Raw genomic sequence first — 2,776 nt, forward strand, 5'->3', positions numbered from 1 at the left:
AGAAAACAAAAGCATTGCTGATATGTAATTTATTAATATTTATTAATCTAAGATGTTATTATCTACTATTCAACCTAAGAAATACCAAAAAAACATTTCAATTGAATAACAGTCAGTCAAAAATTACTCTTTTCAAACACGAGGGTTTCTCTTTCTCCTTAAATGACGTATTATAAAGCAATTGATTGTCGTGAATAGTTTTAATCGTAGACAATGGCAGATGATAGGCAGCTTCATGTGGTGATGTTCCCTTGGTTTGCACAAGGCCATATAACACCCTTTCTAAACCTAGCCAAGAGCATCCTCACTTCTGGCCACAGAATTTTGTTCTTCTCAACTCTGGTTAACATTGAATGGATTAAAAAGAAGATAGTGCCTAGAATTGAGTTAGTGGAGCTCCAATTGCCATTCGTGGATGGTCTGCCTGCAGGTGTTGAGTCCATGATAGGTTTATCCAAGATAGGAAGAACTGACTTAGTGCCACTTCTCTTCCAAGAGATAGATCTTTGTGAGCAGCCCTTTGGAGCGCTGTTGAAACTGCTTTCGCCAGATTTCGTCATATTTGATGCAACACTATGGTGGACTTCTTGGGTTGCTAACAAAATGGGTGTTCCCACAATAAATTTCATAGCATTTGACATTGCAGCCATGAGTTTTGCGAAAGGATAACATAGGCAACGACTACTCGATATCCCAACGACCGAGGATCTGACTGTACCACTACCTAGATTCCCCCCATTGGTCGTCCACTTGCAAAACTTTGAACACTAGATGGAAAGTAAGGGCTTCACTGTCATTAATCGCCTTTCTATCTCTGTGGAGGAAAGCTGGGTAATGCTTAGCAATACTTACTAAGAGTTGGAAAGCAAATTTGTGGACTATTTTGAAAGAAGCACCGGGTGGTTCATGTTTCCCATGGGGATTTCCATGCACAGCCTGCCACCTCGCCCTAATGCAGACTGTTGCTTGGCCTGACTGGATAGGTAACCTGCTCATTCTGTCATGTTTGCGTGCTTTGGTAGTGAATACCCTCTCACCGCCCAAGATCTCATTGCTCTCCTGTTGGGGATGGTGGAAAGTGAAATTTCGTTCCTGTTAGTTCTTTTTGGCCACGCAGGGGCTGAGTTGCACAGGGTGTCTGAGGATCGCAACCATGGTAGAGGACTCATGGTTATAGAGTGGGCACCTCAATTGCACATTTATAATGACATTTGATCACTTATCAAAACAAATTTTGGACAATCGAATCCTAGCACAATATCTAACACGTGTATGCCAGTTTTAACTAGGGCTCAGAGATCAAAGATCATCGAGACAAAATTCAAAACATTCAAAATAGTTGAAGATCATAGAAACAAGGCATACCAAAGCAAAATACAAGAAGACATAACAAGCCAACATATCAGAGCAATCAAACAAGTCCAAAATCAAAATCCAACTATGTCAAAATCTCATAAGGATTCAAATATGTCTCCAAAGAAAGGTGGCTCTTTTATGCAACTGTTAAAGAGATCCCTAAAGGATTTTGCTAAAGAAGATCAAAATCATACACCTATGTCTAGCAAAGGTTCATCCCCCCATAAGAAAATTGACTCTCCAAAGGAATCTATTTGTACACCTCTTGAAATCTTGCAAGAACCTTCCATAGCATCATGACCAAAAAATATACCCATCAAACATATTTTAGAGGATCCTATTCAAATTTCATCTCCTTCATATCCAAGTATTGATTCCTTGCAACATCCCCATAATGCTCCCTTGAAAATTGAAGTCCTAATTCATAGAACACTTGTTAAATGTGTCCTAATAGATGGGGGAGTTGTCTTAAACATTTACTCTTTGAGTCCTGTCCATGCTCTAGGTTATTTTGAAGATACAGTTGATCCCCAGAAAAAGATAAAAATCAAAGCATATGATGAAGAAGAGCATTCCTCTAAAGGAATTATGATATTACCCCTCAGCGTGGGACCCTTTTTGAAAGACATAGCATGCCAAGTTTTTGACTTGGACTTACCATACAATCTACTCTTGGGAGGACCATGGATACATGACATATAGACTATTCCATCAACATGTCATCAGTGCCTGAATTTTCCCTACAATAGGTAGCAAATTACGATCACAGCAAACTAAAATCCATTGCAGTGTTGTAGAAATCTAAAACTAGCACAAGAAGTCATTATTTGACATACCAAGAGGTAGCATCTTCAAGCACACAATCCAAGGAACAATCCATTGTATCAATTTTGACAAACATGGAAAAAAATATAGCTAAGAGATCAAGAGACTAGAGAATATTTGCTATCATAGAAAAACAAACCAGATCAAATTGAAATTGAAAGGGAAGAAGAAGATGTAGATGTCGATCTAGCTCATGCGTATGCAGGACAAACATTAGGAACTAGCCCACTTGAATCAGGATCACATTCGGTTGTCTTGGACTTAATCGAGGACAGTCAGGAGCTAGTTATGAAAGGTCATTCTGACAAGAGTATCGTTCTAGACATGGAAATACATATTGAAAATTCTGACATTTCTATAATAACCCTAATATCTTTGAAATAATTCAACTTGAAGATCCTTTATCCTTAATCCCTCCCGAACCAATGGATTAGGAAAATGAAGGACATACCACCATTGATACCTTTCCTAATGACCATGCCATATCCTTATATCTTAATGAAATCAAACTCATAACAACTTTCACCAGGGATTCTGCTAACGTATCTTCGAATCAAGGGGGTGCCAAATCTCCTAGTCGTAAAAGTGAAAATCA

The 2,776-nt window shown here is 38.6% G+C and overlaps 1 protein-coding gene across 1 annotated transcript; it reads left to right on the top strand.

The window, feature by feature from the left end:
• Positions 1-213: 213 nt before the first annotated feature.
• Positions 214-669, top strand: LOC131860080 (UDP-glycosyltransferase 79A2-like). The gene has a single exon (XM_059214444.1). The coding sequence runs from the start codon at positions 214-216 to the stop codon at positions 667-669; it is 456 nt and encodes a 151-aa protein (XP_059070427.1).
• Positions 670-2,776: the final 2,107 nt, after the last annotated feature.

The sequence above is a fragment of the Cryptomeria japonica genome, chromosome 11, assembly GCF_030272615.1.
Source record: "Cryptomeria japonica chromosome 11, Sugi_1.0, whole genome shotgun sequence".
In the NCBI taxonomy this organism is placed as follows: Eukaryota; Viridiplantae; Streptophyta; class Pinopsida; order Cupressales; family Cupressaceae; genus Cryptomeria; species Cryptomeria japonica.